Raw genomic sequence first — 16,782 nt, 5'->3', positions numbered from 1 at the left:
GGTGCTCTGACACCCTGGCCCCCCCTCGCTCTGGGTGAGAGAGAGAGAGGAGCCTGGCGTTCTGGACGTGCAAAGGTCACTCCGGCTGCAGAGAGCTCCGGGTCGATGGAAAAATAAAGGAGCCGAAGAAAGAGAGGAAGATGAAGGAGGGCAGAGCCTTTCGATTCGGGAGGTTAACTACAGGTCAGCGCTCACGCGCGCTACAAAGGCTCCCGCGCGTCGGCGGGGAGAGGACTCTGCTCGCTCTGCGCTCTTCCGGCGGCCTCTGCTGCCCCCCCCCCAACACCCCCAACGGCCTGCTCTCAGGCCCCCCCCCCCACCACTCCCAACGGCCTGCGCTCATTTCTCTCTCCAGAGTCTTCATGCTGCGCGTTATCGCGTGACTGTGCGTCTGGCCGTGGCGAGAGGGACATTGTCGGGACGGAGGCGTCGAGGCGGTGCAGCGGGCTGGGATTTTGGGATGCCGTGCCTTTTACGTGACTCATTAATCTAATGGAAATGAGAAGCAGGGTAACTCCTCTGGAGCCCAAAGGTTGCCCTCTTCCTCCTCCTCACGAGCCCCTCCAATAGCGCAGTCCAGTGATGCGCCACGGCAACAAAGGGCCAATCGGGGGAAGCCGGAACAAGAGGGGATTGTTGAGGGTGTCGTGGCATTGGGGTTTGTGTGCGTGTGTGTGTGTGTGTGTGTGTGTATGTGAAAGCAGTGGGACTTCGCCCCCAGGTCTGGCTCTGGTTTCCAGCTCTGCGACGCTCCTAAAATGGGCAGCGCTTCCATATCCGCCGCGGCCGGCAGAACAATCGGGCATTATGCGCGCTAACCGGGCGGGTCCGCTTCCTGCATCTGGGCCTGATTTTTCGGGCCCTTGGCCAGCCAGAAGGGCGTCCTTTGTGTGCCTGCTGAATAGAGGCAAAATTCGGTCTCGGTGCTCGGGGCAGCGGGAGGGAGGCGGTGCGGGGGAATGTGTGATGTGGGCGGGAGGGGGGGCTTTTTCCAGTGCTGCCCTTCTTCCTCGAAGTCGTTGAGACGGGCTGCAACTGCAGTCCATATGTCTGTATAGGATGTGTGTCATTGCGGTGAAGTATTTCCTGTGAGGGAATGTGTTCACTTAAAAAACAGATACCACTCGGCTTTGTGCTTTGTGGCGCAATGCTGTTTGCAGAAACAACGCGTGTGTCTGCATCGCGGTCTGCTCTCGACTTCGTTTCATGGTGTATCACAGTATAGAGGGAAATTGCAGGGTCATTTTTTAACATATTGTGTCCTTTGTGTCTTGGGTGTAGTCGTTTTAGGATATTCTTCATATTGTGATGAATTGACTTTTTCTTCTTCAGTTTGAAGTCACGATATTTGCAGAAAATGGATGACTTATTCTCTTTCTCTTCCTCTTCCTGTCTGCAGGTCAGCGACTTCCTGTCTGGGCGGTCTCCGCTGACCCTGGCGCTGCGCGTGGGCGATCACATGATGTTCGTTCAGCTGCAGCTGGCGGCTCAGCAGTCCGGCGGGCAGCAGCTGCAGCACCGGCACCTCATCGCCCGGGGGGGCTCGGACGGCGCCGGGGGGGCGACGGGGCCTTCTGGGACCAGCAGCGGGCACATGAGAGTCCCCCACCCCCACCCTCACCCGCACCCTCACCCTCACCCCCTTCTCGCGCATCCCGCCCCGGCCACCACCACCACCCCCACCCCCGTCCCTGCCCCCGCCCCCGTCCCCGCCCCCGCCTTCCACCAGGCCAGCGGCATCCAAACGGCGGCCCCCGCCTACCCCTCCACCTCCACGTCCCTCTGCAGTCCCCCTCCACGCCACACCGCGCTACCCAACGGCCTCTTCCAGTCGCACCAGCCCTCCTCCTCCTCCTCCTCCTCCTCCCCGGTCGCTCCCAGCGCTCAGAGCCCCGCCCCTGCGGCCCCCTGCCCTGAGGTAAACCCCCACTCTCGCCCTGCCGCCGCTGGTCAAACAGAAAACCCATTACGGCTTTTCCCCACTCAAACGCAGTCAGGCTTGAGTGGGGAAACAGGCCTTAACAGGAGCAATGAAACATTAACCTCTGAGTAGGCCAGCCTGTTGATCATTAGCATTAGCTTTATCTGCCAGCTAACTGAAGCTGACTGAAGCTTGGGGGAAGGGGGGGGAGGGTCGTGGGCTCTTTATTTGGCTTCCCTGACTCCTCAGGCTGACCTCAGATGAGGCAGACCCCCCCCCAGTAAGAAGACGTGAGAGTTTGCACTCACGTTGGGAGTCTTTGCCCTTTTGTGTTTTGCGAGGCAGCCATTCTCCTTCCTGCTCAGGGAGTGTTTAATATGGCTACCCTCCCGCGGTTCAGACTTTCGCTTTCAGTATGTGTACTGCATCAGCAGGGTGTGATGTCAGGGAGGGGAACTCTGGCCCCCAGCTCTCAGTGGTGTGACGCAGGCCACACAGCTCTGGGTAAAAGTCACATGACCCCCCACTGTCCCACTCCTAAAGTGCAGTAATGTACAGTTCCTCCCAGACTGTTTCTACTCAAAATGTCGTTTTGTTGTCGGGCTGATTCAGTAAAGAAAAGAGCGTTGACAGATTACATACAGACACTGGCCTGTGAGCCAATGAAAAGTGGTCATTCACTGTTCACTGTACTGTAGCACATAAATGCGACTCTTTTTTCCTCCAACTGCATGTAGAGCATGGACCTCCAATCTCCAGTCCTGGACAGCTGCTGTGTCTGTTGGGTTTTGGTGTGATTTAGTGCTCAATTCTACATATGAGCGGCCGTCTGGCTGAAGAGTCTCAATGCGGCTGGTTTCCCAGTCCCCCATTGGCTACTAAATGAAGAGAGCTTACAGAAACCTGCAGGCACCGCGGCCCTCCAGGGCTTTGAGATGGCTGGTGTGGAGGTGTCATGGCTGACCGTGTCTCTCTCTCTCCCTCTCTCTCCCTCTCCTCTCTCTCTCCCTCTCCTACCCCCGCCCCCGCCCCCGCAGGCGAACTGCACCGCAAAGAACCCGGGCAGCAGCCCCGCCCCCGCGGCGCGGTCTCGCAAGCCCGGCGCCATCATCGAAAGCTTTGTGAACCACGCTCCCGGAGTCTTCTCAGGGACCTTCTCAGGTGAGCGTCAGGGGAGGGACCTCCGACACCCCCGCTAGCAGGCCGCGCTAACCCCCCCCCGGGCCGGGGAGTTTCCTGCTCTTCCTGTGACACACGAGAGTGTCACGGGGACACACCTGGAGACCGTTTGCCGGGGGAGCGGGGGAGGCGTGTGAAGTGGACCACAGACCACTCCGATACCCACACGCCGTATTAAAGGCCTATTGTTATTCAGCTTCTGAACTCAACCCAGCAGCCTTGTGCTTGAAAACGAGCAGCTTCGTAATAGAGCAGTCCTCCCTGCTGTGATTGAGTTTCTGGAAGCTGCCCAAGCAGGTGTAGTTGTGTAACAGTGTTTCCACCTGCAAAACAAGTCTTGGTCAGGTGTTGTCAAACATGACAAAGGCTTTTGCCAGTTGACGTGCTGTTGGGATTACGAAACCCTTTTTTGCAGGTGGAAACCCGGGGCTGCTAATGGGGTGGATGGGGGGGGTGGGGGGGGTATTTTGACCTGGGCTGGAGATTTCGTAGCTGTGGCCCTGAATGCACCCCCAGTCTTCTCTGTACTGCTTTTGCTGAGCAGTCTCTTTGCTTTAGGCCCTCAGCAGCTCAGTTGAGTTCTGAGCCCAGGCTGTGTGTCAGACTTTGTCAGCTCTTCCTAACCCCCTCTCCCTTCCTCCCCCCTCCCCAGGCACTTTGCACCCTAACTGTCAGGACAGCAGCGGGCGCCCCCGACGGGACATTGGCACCATCCTGCAGATCCTCAACGACCTCCTGAGCGCCACCCGCCACTACCAGGGCGTGCCCTCCTCCCTCACCCAGCTCCGCTGCCAGACGCAGTGCGGCCCCGCCTCCCCGTCGCCCTCCCCGCCCCCCTCGCCCCCGGCCGCCGGGCTGGCCGCCGGCCTCTCCGCCAGAGCTACCTCAGTGCCCGCCGACGCCCCGCCCGCCCTGCACCCGCTGGTACAGTGCCAGAGCCAGATCCGCATGTGCAAGCCCTCCGGTGAGTCTCCGTGCCCTGTCCGTCTGTCTGTGTGTCTCTCCGTCTGTCTGTCAGTCTCTATATCTGTATGTCTGTCTGTGTGTCTGTCCGTCTGTCTGTCAGTCTCTATATCTGTATGTCTGTCTGTGTGTCTGCCCGTCTGTCTGTCCGTCCCCCTGCTGCTAGGCCTTTGAAGGAGAGCGCGTCCCCTTTTGAGAGAGGAGGGGCGTGGCCCCTGTGAGAGCGTGCCCAGGTGTGCTCGGCGCTCCCCGTCGCCCGTGCGGACCTTCCTGCCGCAGTGAGCTCCGCTCGGCGCGTCTCCACGGAGCGCCAGGCCGTAAAGCGCGATCCGAGCACTCGCTCGCCCGCTCGCAGGGGCACAGTGAGGATGTGCAGAGATGCCGTCAAGCTTTATTAATGACCGTGTTTTGGCTTTGCGGTCTCAGGCTGGGGAAGGGTATGTGACGCTGGCTTTCCAGTGCTCGCAGAAACAGAGAGAAAGAGAGCAATTGCAGAGGCTGGCTGGGAGATTCCTGTGGGGGTGGGGGAGGGCGGGTAGGAGAGAGGGGGAGACTGAGGGAGGGAGGGAGGGAGGGAGGGAGGGAGGAGGGGGCCCCTCCTCGGGAATGCGGCACTAGCTCCACAGGCCTGTTCTTGTCAGGCTCCAGTCGCGGTGCTGCAGCGGCCGGGCCGGGCTTTGTCTCTGCGCCGGGGGGTGTGGGCCTCCCCCCCGAGCGGCGGGGCGGGGGATTAATCCGTCACCCAGACGCAGGAGCCCGAGCGGGCCGGGCCCAGATCGCCCCGGCAGATAGCGCTCAGGAGCGCGCGTCGGGCGCTGCTTCTGTGCTCCGCAGCAGCGAGCACTCGGGGGGCGGGTCTGCGGACCCCCGCCGTCTACGGGGGGAGGGGGGAGAAAAGATTAGGGCTCGGTCAGTTCTTTAAAAAAAAGATATAACTGCAAATGACCGGCTGACGGTGAATGAAGAGGCAGAACGTGCTCTGAGGATTCGATCGTTGCATTTGTCATTCGGCTGCCTTTGTCTGTCAGGCGGCACAGAAGCGGCCTCTTCCGCGGGCCGGCCCTTGTGTGGAGATCCGGCTGCACTCCGGTCGGCCGCTCGGCCCGAAACCTCGGCCCCTCTGAAGCGCCCTTTGTTACGGCTCTGGCCCGAAACGCAGAACTGGCATCACAGCGTGCGCGGCAACATGGGTCTGCATTCAAATAAAGCATGCCCATTTTCTTAACCCCCGCCCCCGCCTATTCTTCCGTCCCCTGCAGCCCCCCCCCCCCCGGCCAACACCGGGCCCCTCCGTCTCCCGTCAATGGGCCGTCCCACTGCTTCCGCAGCGACGTTCCAAAACTCTAACCTCATCTGTGAAACACGTCCAGGCTTTCCAAGGGCCGGCCTCAATGGCCGACTGTGTTCCCCCTGCCTTTAAATAGACAGATTTATACAGAAACGGCGAGCGCTGAAAGAATGCACATTGTGTCGCAGTCGGGGGGTGGAGGGGGTGGAGGGGGTGGGGGGGGGGCACTAAGCTTCCATTCATAAAACCGTTGTTTATATCTGGTCAGCTACTACCCACAGATTAACTGGTGCTTCCCCTCTGGAAAAAAAAAAGGGAGGAAAAAAAAATAAAAAAAGGCTTTCCGGGTTGGGATCGGGATTAGCGCTGACCGAGTTTTTGAAGAATTTCTTCTTGACACAAAGGGTTTTTCTTCTTAGTTAGCAGAAACCCACAGGCATGGGTGAGGTTAGCTTTTTAGCCGAGCGCTTGATAAGCACCTAGTTTCTGTAAGAGTTCCACTCTTTGCCGAAGCCAGATCACATCTGAGCACTAGAACAAACTGTGCTTCGGGGCCTGGGTTGTGATGCTTTACCTAGAGATACAGCAGCCCCTTGAAAATGTCACATAGCTGTGCTATCTCCCCAGCGCCCTCTCCCTCCGAGCTGTTACCCCATCTGTGGGGGACGGGATACAACAGGGGGGTCACTCACCCCACCGTGGCACACACGAAATTCAAACAGAGCCGGCAGCTGGCAGCCTGTTCTGAAGTTTGGGTGGTGGCGAGCGCTGGTTCTCGTGTGGGAGGCCACGGAGAGGGGGAGAGGGGGAGACGGGGGAAAGAGGAGGAGGAGGAGGAGGGCTGTGAGCCGAATTGTTGCGCTGAATGGGAGCTCCGGGGCCCCCTGCTCGGCCCGGGCGTTTGTGTCCGCGCCCCGGCCGCGGCGTGAGGGTCCGGGACCCTGCTTTACGGGGCGGGGGGGGGGGGGGATCTTAGAGCTGAGAGGCCCTGCACCATCTGCAGCTGCTGAGAGAGAGAGGGAGAGATGGGGGAGAGAGAGGGAGAGATAGGGGGAGAGAGAGAGTGGACAGAATGCACCCTGAAAGAGAGAGCCCGGCGGGGACAGAGAGAAAGAGAGAGCGAGAGAAAGAATGAGAGTGGATAGAATGCACCCTAAAAGAGAGGGCCTGATGGGAACAGAGAGAAAGAGAGAGAGCGAGAGAAATAGAGAGAGAGGGAACAGAGTGCACCCTGAGAGAGGCAGGGGGGTTGTGCTGCTTTCTTTTTCTTCTCCTCTCCTCCCTCAGTATCTGTCAGGTCAGGTTATCTTATTTTAGGCCTGTGCTGGAACAGGCCGGGTGGAGCTGCGTGCTGAGATGGAGCAGCGTGGGGTGGGGTGGGGGTGGGGATATTTGATTTCTTTTCAGCGCTTCTCTAATCCACCTCAACGCAAACGACCTTGGGCTCTGCCAGCGTTCTCTTGGACAGGAGCAGCTTCTCCTGGCCTCACTCGGTGACGACAGCCCTCACCTTTCAATTCAAGCTCAAACATGTCGCTTCTCGCCGCGTTTTTTTTTTTTTTTTAGTTTGTTTTTTTCCCCTCCGAATCTGGTGCCTCCTTGAGAGCCGGGCGTCCCAGCGGCTGCGCTCGCCGCGTGTTCCTCGAGTGTTGCCCCGCAGTGGGCCTCGCCCGAAAGGCGCAGGGCGACGTGAATAATTTGCCTATGCGCCCTTTCACCGGCGAAAAAACATCCGAACGAACTTTTCAGCAGGAGCATTTAAGGGCACCTGTGGGAGACAGGACCCTTTTACCCGCACTGGGGGGGGGGGGGGGTGGGGGGGTGGGGGGGGGATTGTGTTACCCTTTTATTCTGTGTCAAAACAGAGACGTCAGCTTGACTGGCCTCATATCTTATCTTCTGTTTTCCTTTGTTGCCCCTTCCTGCCCTCCTGGAAGGGGGCCAGGCTGCGGAGCACAATGGCGGCCTTGTGCTGCGTGCCCATGTCCCCGCTCTCGTTACCCCTGCGGGGGGGGCGGCTGGCCCGCGGTCCGGCCCCCCGGGTACGCCGCGCCTGTCGGGTCAGGCCCCGCGGCGCTACCTAGCGACCCCCGCCGCCCGAGAACGCCGCCCCGGCGATCGGCCGGCCGCCGGCACGCCCGCGTCGACCGGGGGGGGAGAGTCGCCGCGTGCCGCCGCGGTTGAAAATCCGCCGTGTCGCTCCGACGAGATGAGAGACAGTAAAAAGGGAAAGGGGAGATGGATTTGTTTATGCTAATTGATAACATGAAGGTTCTTTTTGGCGCTACCCTGGGAGTGCTGCAGAAATAACATTAATGACATTCAGGTCAGAACACTGGAGACTAGAGCAGATCTTTCCAGAGCGTTGAGGAAGGAAAATAACTTGCACATGGTGAGCTTTTAATGGGACCTTTTTAAGAACAGGCCTGGCCACTGTATGCCGGAAGCCTAACCTTCTCCCCGAAGAACAATTCCCCGAAACCACAGCAGCCACCGAGCACCCCCTGACAGAGAAAAAAAGGCGTTTGAACAATGCAACTGCCAAACAGACCAACATAAAAACAAAACAAAAAAAAGATCCGCGCTCATTAAGCCGATCTTTAAGGGATCAATGATGGGAGAATCTCATTTAATCTCGCGTACATCTGTAGCCGGGCTGTTTCCTCTCCCCGGCAGCGTGCCGATCCTCGGCCCCGGGCCCTGGGGGTGCTGGGAACGCGAGGCCGAGCTCGCGGAACCCATCGATCCCTCATAGATCGGCCCCCGACTCTGCCGCTCGTACAAGCTGCTCTCTCCGCTGCCACGGCCGCTTTCAGGGGAGAAAAGGGCCCAGAGCTGTGGATGCACACGTCCGATTAACCGATTTCAGGATGTACTGATAGCTCTGATAGGGTAACGTTTAGCAGGATGTACTATTAGAACTGATAGCGCACACTCCTAAATGTTACCCTATTAGCACTGTTAGGGTAAGGTTTAGGAGGATGTGCTGTTAGCACTCATGGGGCAACATTTAGCACTTTGCACTGTAGCACGTAGGTAATGTTAGCATTTGCTATTAGCACTGATGGTATTAGCTTTGCGCAATAGCACTGGAGGTAAGTTTAGTGCTTTAGCCGATAGGTATGTTAGCATTTGTGCTATGCACGATAGGGTTATGTTTAGCAGTTTGCGCTGTTAGCACCGATAGGGTAATGTTTAGGAGGATGTGCTATTAGCACTGATTGGACAATGTTTAGCAGGTAATGTTTAACACTCCCTGGCCTGGGAGTTCTGTCTGGGTGGTCCGAAAGGGGAACAGTGCTGAGCTAAATGGGGATACTGTGCTCCAGGAGGCAGACTGAGAATTGAGCTCTTTATTCTTTTTAATCCATCAGTGCCCCATTTATTTTGTCCTATTTTTCCCTGTCTGTGACCTATCCCTGTGTCTCCCTGCTGATTTAATGTTTCGGCTATGACTAACTGTCCAGTCACCGGGCGGAATTTTCCACAGCCGTCCGTCTGGTCTTGTCATATTCGCCGGTACCCAGCGTGAGGTCTTTACACCGGCTGCTGCTATTCTTTCCACCGATAAACTTTGGGAAAACACATTTGTGTCTGCAAAACCAGAAAACCACGGTTTTAAAAAACGGAACATTCAGCTTTTTTTTTCCAGTGCCAAAAATAAAAGGATGAAATGTAATCGATTTAATTCCAGATCCAAACGTTACTTAATTGCGGTTCGTCAGCCGCGTGTTTAAACTGCACTTGGGAGCGAGTGTGTGGAATATAACAACTTCATGAGTAACGTAGCGTTTGGAAAGGGAATGACTAAAGAATACCGCGAGACACGGTGTGCTGCTGTAAGCAAAAAATGCTTCTGATATCACACACACACACACACACACATACACACACTCTCACACACACTCTCTCACACACACACACACTGCAGAAGAGAGGAGCGGAGCGGAGTGGAGTGGAGCGTGGAGACCAGGCCAGAGCAGCTCGCTCCCTCGCCCTCCCTCTCAGACTAATAATAGCTTCCTGGCAGTGAGCATGGCCCGGGGTCCCTGCGGGCTGCTGCAGCCACCGGAGCAGGCCGGACGGGCAGTGACGCACTAACGCCAGGGGACGGGCGCAGCGGCCGGCTCGGCTCGGCCAGACCGAGAGCGTCATCAGAGCCGGGCCTCCGGATCGCCAGAGGCCAGGGCTACTTCTGTGCGGAGGGGGAGGGGGCGGAGGAGGGGGAGGCGACGCCGCAGGCGGTACGGGCCCCAGCCCGGTCCTGCTGGACGTCACAGCCGCCGTAAGGAAACACAGGGCTGGCAGAGACCCCTGCGTTTCACTGGCAGAGACCCTTGTGCTTTACTGGCAGAGACCCCTGTGTTTAACAGGCAGAGACCCCTGTGCTTTACTGGCAGAGACCCCTGCGTTTCACTGGCAGAGACCCCTGTGTTTTACTGGCAGAGACCCCTGTGTTTAACAGGCAGAGACCCCTGTGCTTTACTGGCAGAGACCCCTGTGTTTTGCAAGGCCAGTGTGGACGTGACAGTTTCCTCAAATAACCATTTTTTCTTAAGATGCATGGGGCTGTGTGTATGTGCCCTAATGAGCCCTTCCCCCCATTCTTTTCTCTTTATTGAGGGCTGTTTTGCCTCCTCCCTGCCCCAGGTCTTTCCCATGGCTCTGCTTCTCTAATTTTTTTTTTAAAGTAGTGTTTGACTCTCAAGGACGAGTGGCCGGCCGGGCCTCCTCGTGGGGGCTGGAGGGGGCGTGGGGGGGCATTTGCATTGGTAGCCATGGTGAACCAGCCACTCCAAGGCCAGATTAAGGGGAATCCGGCTCTACAAACGAGAGGAAGAAATGACTAGGGGAAGCTGGAGTGTGCTTTTTTTTCCTGTTTTAATTGAAGGGTGCCTTGAAGAAGAAGCGAAGTCCAGCGAGCTGAACAATGCCCTTATCAGGGAAACATGAGGCCTCGTTTTCACCTGACCGGCCTGCTGTGCTACGAAATTAGACCCCTCTTGATAATCTGGAGTGACTCTGCTGTCCTACTGTTTCATTCATACGAGTAATTACTGCTGGGTCGCAGTGGACCGTGTGTGAGCTCGCTGTATTCATAATTGTCCGGTAATTATCGTAGGGAGTGCGCTGTGCGTAGATTGGGGTTTTTATTTTTGTTCCCCCCCTCCTTCCCGTGCAGGGATGTGCTGTGGAGCTCATGTTTATCAAATACTGGAAAAGGTGTACTCGGACCGAGCTATATCCGAATTTCCATTTTGTTGCCTTTGGGTGGGGGCGGGCCATTTTCGTTTTGATCAGGAAACCTCCGCCCACGTTCCGATCCTCCGCCCTTTTCCGCCCACTCCCACCTCTCACCCTGCCCCCAACCCCCCCCCTTTAACCCCACCGCCTGGGGTTGAATTCCACAGACCCCCCCCCCTCTTTTGGTGCGCCTGTCTCTTTAAGAGCTGGCTGCCCTGCCACGCTGTGGGTCAGTGCACAGGGAGGAGGAAGCTGTGGCAGTTAAAAAAAAACGGGTGAAAACGGCCGGCTCTCTTCGCTTACAATTTCCATTCGCTTGCATTTTCTATTGAAAGCCAATAGCAGTGCCCTGGCCTGGAGATGGATGGCTGCACTAGAGCTAAGGTTTAATCAATAGGTCTTTTTAATTTGCCATCGATCCCTGTTAAAAGCTGCTGCCGCTGCTGTGTGTGTGCACGCGCGTGTGTTTTTGTATGTGTGCTTGTGTGTGTGTGCGTGCGTGTGTGTGCCTCTGCCTGTGTGTATTTGTGTGTGTGTGTGTGTGCACATCTGAGAGCGGCGGGCTGCGCTTGGGATTATTGACATACTAGCCCTTATTTAATTATTTAATCCTGGGAGCGATGCTAATGGCGCTGGCTAATAGATTGCGGTTGCTTTCCCTTCCTTGCAGCCCCCTGAATATATTTCTAAATGAAATTAAGGCTGCAGTGGGCTGTGTGGCCAGGCACTCAGAGGCATATGTGAGGCCTACTCCCCGGAGCCCGTTCCCTTTATAGGGAGAAGCAGCTAACCCTTTAGCAGCTAACCCTGCAGCAGCTAACCCTGTGGCCTCTGGTGCTCACTTCCAATGGTGTTTGCAGTTGGGATGTGGCGTGTTAAGCTGATGTGCGTCTAGATGCCCACCCTGGTTTGGTAGTTTCTGATGTGGCATTTTAGTTCTTGGGGGACCTTGTTTTTCTGTGTTATTTGTCCTTCTTTGTTTTGTGTCTGTCTGTCTGTGTGTGTGTGTGTGTGTGTGTGTGTGTGTCCTTCAGCCCTTTGGGGATCTCAGCTCAAGGGCACTTCCTGCCTGAACATTAGGAACAAACAGGGCGCAGTGATAAGGCGCTGAAAGGCCAGGTGTGTGTGTGGCCCAGCTGGAGGGCTGCGTACACAGTCCAGACGGCGAGCAGAGAAGCCCGTGTGCCTGCGTTAATGGACGGCCTCGGGAGCAAAGGCGGCGCGTCCGTTAGCGGGTCTCTCCAACCCTGGCTTTATTTATGCTCCGATTGGCCGGAGATAACGGCGCAGAGGCACTGCAGCGCCCTCCACGCGCCATTTATCGCAGGGTCCTGCTGGCCTTAGTGCCCTTCTGGTCGCAGCTCATTCAAAGGCTTTACTTCCCTTTAACCCTTTAAGGTCTGAGATCACAAATATGGGGTTAGAATGTTCGTAACTGAACATTCTAACGATGATGTAACAATCACTACTGGAAATTGAATGCAGTGGAGTTCTAGAACACTGATTTAGAATTTAAAAAAAGACATTCCATAAAACCTACTCTTCTACGGGTTAATGTACAACAAAAAGGGCGTAACACTGAGCAAAGAAAATGGCGACTCCCTATTGTCTTTTCTCAAGAATGCATTTCAGCGAGTGCCGAAGAGTGACTCTGACCGCGCTTCTTCTCCCGTTTCCCCAGGCGACCGCCTGCGGCAGACGGAGAACCGCGCGACGCGCTGCAAGGTGGAGCGTCTGCAGCTGCTGATGCAGCAGAAGCGGCTGCGCAGGAAGGCCCGGCGCGACTCGCGCGCGCCCTACCAGTGGCTGCCCAACCGCAAGTCCGGCCGCAGCAACAGCAACAGCAGCGTGTCCAGCGACGGCTCCCTGGACCTGGACTTCGACGACTCGGTGTGGAAGCCCGACGTCAAGGCCGACATGAAGTCGGAGTTCGTCATGGCATAACGGTACAGAGAGAGAGAGAGAGAGAGAGCGCGAGGGAGAGATTCGGCGAAAGAGCGAGGGGAAAAGGGGACCGGGAGACGGACGAGACGCGGAAGAGAGCATGCTGAAAAGAGTGATGGAGGGATGGAGGGGGAGAAGCGAGAATCGCACCCAGCAGTGCGCGTTCGGAACAGGACCCGCCTCTCCTCACTCCCTGTGTTGGAAAAAGAGAGGAAAAACACTTTGTCACGCAAAGTTCCCTGTTGATTTTCATGTTGTCTTGTCCTCCACAGCCTTTTTTTGTTGGAAAAAAAAAGAAGAAAAAAAAATACAGATGTTGATGTTTGGACTTGAATAGAACTGTATAAAGAATACAGGTAAGCATAAAGAAACTACAAACATGTCTGCCTTATAGAACTGAAAAATGGCAGTCTTCAGTGGTGGTGGTTTTTAAAAAAATATTTACGAGGAGAACTCTGGATGTAAATCCACACTGGACTGAGTTGGGACTCTGGGAGGCAGTAGCCTCTACTGCCGACAAAAGAGGCAGGAGTTTGTCCTGCGGCCTCCCCCTAGACTCTTACAACGGGCATTCTTGGTTTCGCATTCACCAACCAGAATCAAGTCATTTATAAGAAGGTATCTTTTTTCATTTTTAAACTGTTTTTTTTTCCCTAAACAAATATGTAGCATTCTTCACAAAGCATTCAGGTTTTCTAAAGAAACTAAAACAAAAGAAAGGTGTTTTATTTGCACATTTTTCTCAGTTTTTTTTTTCTTTCAAACAGCTGGGTTACAGAGTGTGAGGGTAAGGGGGGGGAGTTGGGGGGGGGGGGAGCAGCATAAGCAGCAGCAGAGGGACATGTTTGATGAGCCTTTAACACAGATGTTTGTTTGAGATGGAAAAATGTACCTGTTAACAGCAACCTCAGCAATGTAGGTTATAAATAGGAATAATAATAAATAAACAAAATGAATAATTAATGGAAAGTGCTTTAGAAGGTTGTAAAATCATGCTTTTAAATATATATGAAAAAAAAATCTCTATTTTTTGTTTTACTTTTTTATCGGCTGTTTTCAAAAAACAGTAACCCAATATGGCTTGGGTCAAGCCATTAAGATATGAGTAGTTAACTAATGCATTCATCTAATCATCCATCAGTTCACTCATAAGTCTCCACCTTCAAGGGAGAGAGTAATGTACACCCACCCAGCACGTCAATTTGTCTTGATTTTATACCATCTGTAGAACAGATTGTGCGCGTGCGTGAGTGCGAGCGTGCGTGCGAGCGTGCACATGTGAGTGTGTGTGTGCTTGATGCAGGGAGTCTCTAGACATTGCCATCGTCACTGCCAAAACCCAGTCCCTCACTTTCAACTTCCCACTTCATTCTAAAAAAAAAAATGTTTTTAAATGGGACACATTCTCTGCTTGTAGTTCACTCTTCATGAGCTACCCCACCACCCTTCAAATGGCCTATTGATAATTATTGCTTTCCACAAGTAATGTAATATAATAGATCATGGCTGGTCGGAAGATGAAGGACCAGAGTGGGTTTTAATCCAGTGTCTGGTTTTCGTTGGAGAAAGGTTGGGGGTGGGGTTGGGGCGAGGGGGCATCAGTAGACTTCCCTGACTTTCTGTCCCATGTACCCTGCATGTCCATCACTCCACACAGGACTGCGATCACACACTCACCACCCACCCTGGTCCCGGTGTCAGGTCATTCATTTTCTAATTTGATTCGAATGGAAGAGCAGGAGAGGTCTGAAATCGCAAGTAGGAAGCTCAAATCCAATTAGATTGATCAGTGCCTCCAGACGTAGTTTTACTTACATATCAGATTGGACCTTTGACAAACGGAGAATCATGCTGCTACGTAGGATTTCATTTTACGGGGAGTAGTGAATTTCCTTTGCATGTAGGAGTGTGAATTACCCTGAACACTAGAGTCAAAAAAATAAAAATATTATAAGGTGATGTGACAGAATGGTAATGAGGGAGGAAGTTAAAGTGCATGCTTTTTTTTGGGGGGGGGGGGGGAATTGAGAAAAAAATAATAAATGTGCTGCTGTTTTTGATAAGGATTTTTAGCAGTATGTTGGTATGTATTCTTGAAATGCTCGAAAGGAACCCAACCAACCAAAAAGAGACGGAGGGAGACGGGGCTCGTACCCTGCTCGCTCTCAACATTCCTCAACTGTGAAAATAAGCAAAGCGCAACTGATTGGCTCTTTCTTTTCGGAATGCCGGTGTTTTTTTTTTTCTTTCTTTCTTTCCTCCCCCTCCCTGTTCCCCGAGGCTGAAGAGGAATCCGGTCAGCAAGCGCGGCCGCTAATGGCTGATGGACTGAAACGTTAAACAAGCTGCATGCGGAAAACCAGGAAGACTATTCTGACCAGCTTTTATTTTTTCCAACTCGAAAAGCATTTAAAAAAAAAAAAAAAAAAAAATGTGTCAACACATACCGCGATTGCACTCACAGAGTTTGCAGTGAGAGATTACCTGCTAGAAGGCAAACCTCATGTTTTGTTAAGTGGCCTTATCTTTCACAAAAAGAGACACACAGAGACTGGGGAGGGTACAAGTGGGAACCTATTTTCTTTCCATTCATTTTTTGAAGCAGGGGTTAAGTTCTAATGTTACACCACTCTCACTGAAGTTTTGGGCATCTCTTTTCGTTGTGCTTCTAGCAGGTGGAGTCAATGTATTATGTCAAGGCTACTGTGCCTTAAATGCTGCCCGTGAAGTGAGAGTGAAATATGAAATTACCTTTTACAAATCCCCAAAAGGAAAAAATATTTCCCTCCAAGTGATTTTAGGGGATCTAATGATATCAAGTGGATTTAGGAGGCGGTGATTTGGAGGCTGTGGTATTCTGTTTAACCTGGAGGTGAACTTGAGGAAGACGGTGATCTCCTGTGTCTCTTGTGTTGTATATCTTGGATCTTTGTCTTCCCGTTTTGTCATCTTGTTCCCATTTGTTTAAGGCCATTTTTGTACTTGAACCCCCCCACTCTGTCCTGCCACCAACAAGCAGAAGAGCAACAAATGTACAAAAAGATATATTAAAAAAACCTGAAGATGTTTTGACTGCAGTGCTATGGCAACAAAGTGCCCTGAATCTGAATGGAAGCGTCCTCTGAGGATCTGTGACAACACGCACTTCCTGTCTCCTTGGATACGACATGTTAAAAGGACAATATTTTCTTCCCACCCCCCCCCCCCCCCTTGAGATTTTATTTAATTTTTATATATGTATGAAATATACTCTGTGTGTGCCTCACTTAATGTGTGAAATTTCAAAGATAAAAAGATAATATGGGTTGAAGTACGGGGGGTAAAAAAAAAAAGAGGGACGGGAGGGGCGTTTCCAAACCAGTTTGTTGGTGGAGTCCATGTTCTGATCACCTCATTTAAGTTGCCTGTTATTTCTTGTAGCCAGCCATTTAAAATAATAACACGAGTCAAAATACAATTTACAATGTTCTAGCTATAGACCGGTGTAGCACATGTGTGACTGTATTAATTTATGAAACCAAAATGGTAACTGTGAATTATGTATTTCTTTGTGCATTTTTTTAAGTGGGAGAAGGTGGCTAAAGCTTAGCCAAGGCTAATGCAATGTCCTATTTTGTTCTTTGGTGGACTATATTGGAAATCATCAATTTCCAAAAAAAAGGCATAAAAATATATAAATATATTTTTTTTCTTAAGCAATACATTTCAGTGTGACTTGTGATAGAACCTTTTTCTTTTTTTAGGTAATAAATTGAAAAGAAAAAAAACTTGAAACCAGCATTTTAAATGTCCTTGCCTTTCTGTGCGCCTGTGTGATTTTATTTTTTTTATGAACGTGTTGTCAAATATCCTTAGAAGAGGGAAAGATCAAAGCCACTTAATTTTTTGCATTTTTGTTGCCTTATTATTCAAGGGAATCACCCCCTCGCTCATACAGCCTACTCACAGACCCATAATGCACTGGGACTTCAAAAGCTAGAGGAAAGGAGGGAGAGCGACAGCTTTGCAGAGAGCGGTGTGGGGTTACGGAAAAACCTCCTGTGGGCTGAAGCCCTGGTATGGCAGCATCATCCAGTGAGGCCTAAAATTCTTATGAGCAATTACAGTAACAAAAAAAATACTGAGTAGGTTATACGTAGTGTAATTGTGGTTCTCTGAACAAGTAACACTTCTTTGTGTGAGGAGATGATGGGTCATTTAAAAAAAATACAAAATTCACTGAATAAATTTGAGGCATGAACTG

General features: G+C 52.8%; 1 protein-coding gene across 2 annotated transcripts in view; it reads left to right on the top strand.

The window, feature by feature from the left end:
• Positions 1-16,319, top strand: part of midn (midnolin) — a 32,993-nt gene extending 16,674 nt beyond the window's left edge. For both annotated transcript variants that reach the window (XM_064331788.1, XM_064331789.1), the window contains exons 5-8: positions 1,400-1,918; positions 2,959-3,082; positions 3,753-4,064; positions 12,277-16,319. In XM_064331788.1, coding sequence (XP_064187858.1) covers positions 1,400-1,918; positions 2,959-3,082; positions 3,753-4,064; positions 12,277-12,539 — 1,218 coding nt within the window. In that variant the 3' untranslated portion in view covers positions 12,540-16,319. The remainder of the gene's footprint in view (positions 1-1,399; positions 1,919-2,958; positions 3,083-3,752; positions 4,065-12,276) is intronic.
• The last annotated feature ends 463 nt before the right edge of the window (positions 16,320-16,782 follow it).

This window comes from Anguilla rostrata, chromosome 4, assembly GCF_018555375.3.
Source record: "Anguilla rostrata isolate EN2019 chromosome 4, ASM1855537v3, whole genome shotgun sequence".
NCBI classification, from domain to species: domain Eukaryota; kingdom Metazoa; phylum Chordata; class Actinopteri; order Anguilliformes; family Anguillidae; genus Anguilla; species Anguilla rostrata.
This window is presented reverse-complemented; position numbering and strand designations above follow the sequence as displayed.